This window comes from Pinus tabuliformis, chromosome 1_1 (genome assembly GCF_031772625.1).
Source record: "Pinus tabuliformis cultivar Carrire ecotype Pingquan chromosome 1_1, CPIR1, whole genome shotgun sequence".
Lineage (NCBI taxonomy): Eukaryota > Viridiplantae > Streptophyta > Pinopsida > Pinales > Pinaceae > Pinus > Pinus tabuliformis.
In genome coordinates, this window is record NC_142297.1 from 239,967,481 (window position 1) to 239,969,493 (window position 2,013).

General features: G+C 44.8%; 1 protein-coding gene across 1 annotated transcript; it reads left to right on the forward strand.

The window, feature by feature from the left end:
* The first annotated feature begins 410 nt into the window (after positions 1-410).
* LOC149212410 (uncharacterized) lies at positions 411-1,103 on the forward strand. The gene has a single exon (XM_089388680.1). It carries the CDS (start codon positions 411-413, stop codon positions 1,101-1,103), a length of 693 nt encoding a protein of 230 aa, XP_089244806.1.
* The last annotated feature ends 910 nt before the right edge of the window (positions 1,104-2,013 follow it).

Genomic DNA, 2,013 nt, shown 5'->3' on the forward strand with positions numbered 1-2,013 from the left:
GCCAAAAAACTAGCACTCAGGAGGCTTATTACTTCGGATCATCTGGATATAATTTTCCTACAGGAGACCCTCTGCCCTATGGACCTACTCATTCGCACCCTATCTTCTTGGCTTCCGCATTGGACTTTCCATGCGCTGGATGCTGCTGGCCGATCAGGGGGTCTGGCCATTGGTGTCTGTAATAAGACCATTGATATCTGCAATTATTGGGGGGCAAGGGTTTTATTGGTATCGACATACATGTTCATTCACTGGATAGGGACCTCCGCCTGATAAATGTCTATGGACCCTGCTCAGATCGACTTACTTTCTGGAGATCCTTATTTGAGAGAGAGCTACTGCAAGAAGATAACATTGAATTGGGAGGGGACCTTAATTTCTCCTTGGGCTATTGTGAATCATGGGGGCATATGGCCCAAGTGGATTCTCTCTCCGACACCCTTTCCTCCCTTTTGGAGGACCATCACTGGGTCGACATCCCCTCTGCTAGACTCCAGTATACCTGGTCCAACAAAAGAAGTGGTGAACAGAGTTTGGCCAGGAGACTTGATCGCTTTCTAATCAAAGAGCAGTTATATAACGATCTTCCCAGGGCTAGACAATGGGTAGGCTCCGGTGGACTATCGGATCACAGACCTATCTATCTGGAGATTGATGGCCTTACCCACAAGATCAAGAGTCCTTACAAATTCAATGCTGCATGGCTTCAAGATCCATCATATATTCACCTGGTCCATGAATTCTGGCAAAACAACCCAATTCGGGATGAAGAGGACCTGTCTACTGGTTTTGTCCGGAAATTATCTGAGCTCAAGCTGATTACAAAAAGGTGGGCACATCAGAAGAGGATTAAGGATAACCACACTCTCATGGAGGCAGAGAGATTCATCTCGGAGTATGAAAACACTTCATCAGGAAATTTCAACTCACCTAAGAGCAAGGAGCAGTATAACCTTTTGTTAGCCCAACGTACACAAATCCTGAAGGAAAGAGAAGAAAGTATGAGACTGAGAAGAAGGGCTATTTGGCTCACTGAGGGTGATGACAACACTAAGTTCTACCACAAATTTTCCAATGGACGGAAAGCTATCAACACTATCTAGGAACTTAAAGATGAACATGGCCACACCATCTCAGATCAACAAAATTTGGCCAGGCTGGCTACCGAACACTTCAGAGGCATTTATAAGGCTCCAAGGAATGTCAATATCCTGGAGATCATGCGTGTTGCAGAGCTATTTCCCATATTTGTGGATCAGGACAGTTCGAAAGAGATACTAAAGGAGGTGACCATGGAGGAACTCGAAGCAACCCTGAAATGGTTCAAAAAGGACAAAAGCCCTGGACCAGACGGATGGACAATTGAATTTTACATCTCCTTTTTTGACATTCTGGGTCATGACTTATTGAGTATTGTGGAGGACAGTAGGAAAAGAGGAAGAATATCATCAGCCATCAAATCTACATTCATCGCCCTCATTCCTAAGACTGATAACCCGGCCTCCTTTGATGACTTCCGACCCATATCTTTATGCAACTGCCTTTACAAGATTATTGCTAAGATTATTGCCAACCGGATCAAGCCCATACTCTCACATCATATTTCATCAGAACAGTTTGCATTTCTACACCACAGGCAGATTCATGAAGCCATAGCTTCGGCCCAGGAACTCATGCACACTCTGCATATCAAGAAACAGAAAGGTATGATTCTCAAAGTTGACCTCTCTAAGGCTTTTGACAGGACTAACTGGTTATACCTTAGATTGTTGCTCACTCATCTAGGCTTCCCATTTGATTTTATAAAATGGATGATGAGTTGCATCTTGGATGTCTCCTACAGCGTCCTCCTCAATGGAGAAGCGACACCTTTCTTCACTGCAGAGAGAGGGCTTAGACAGGGATGCCCTCTCTCTCCGCTGCTGTTCCTTCTGATTATGGAAGGGCTGAGTAGGATTATCTCATCCACCAGAGCACGTCGACAACTCACAGGCATCAAAATAGTGGATGAAT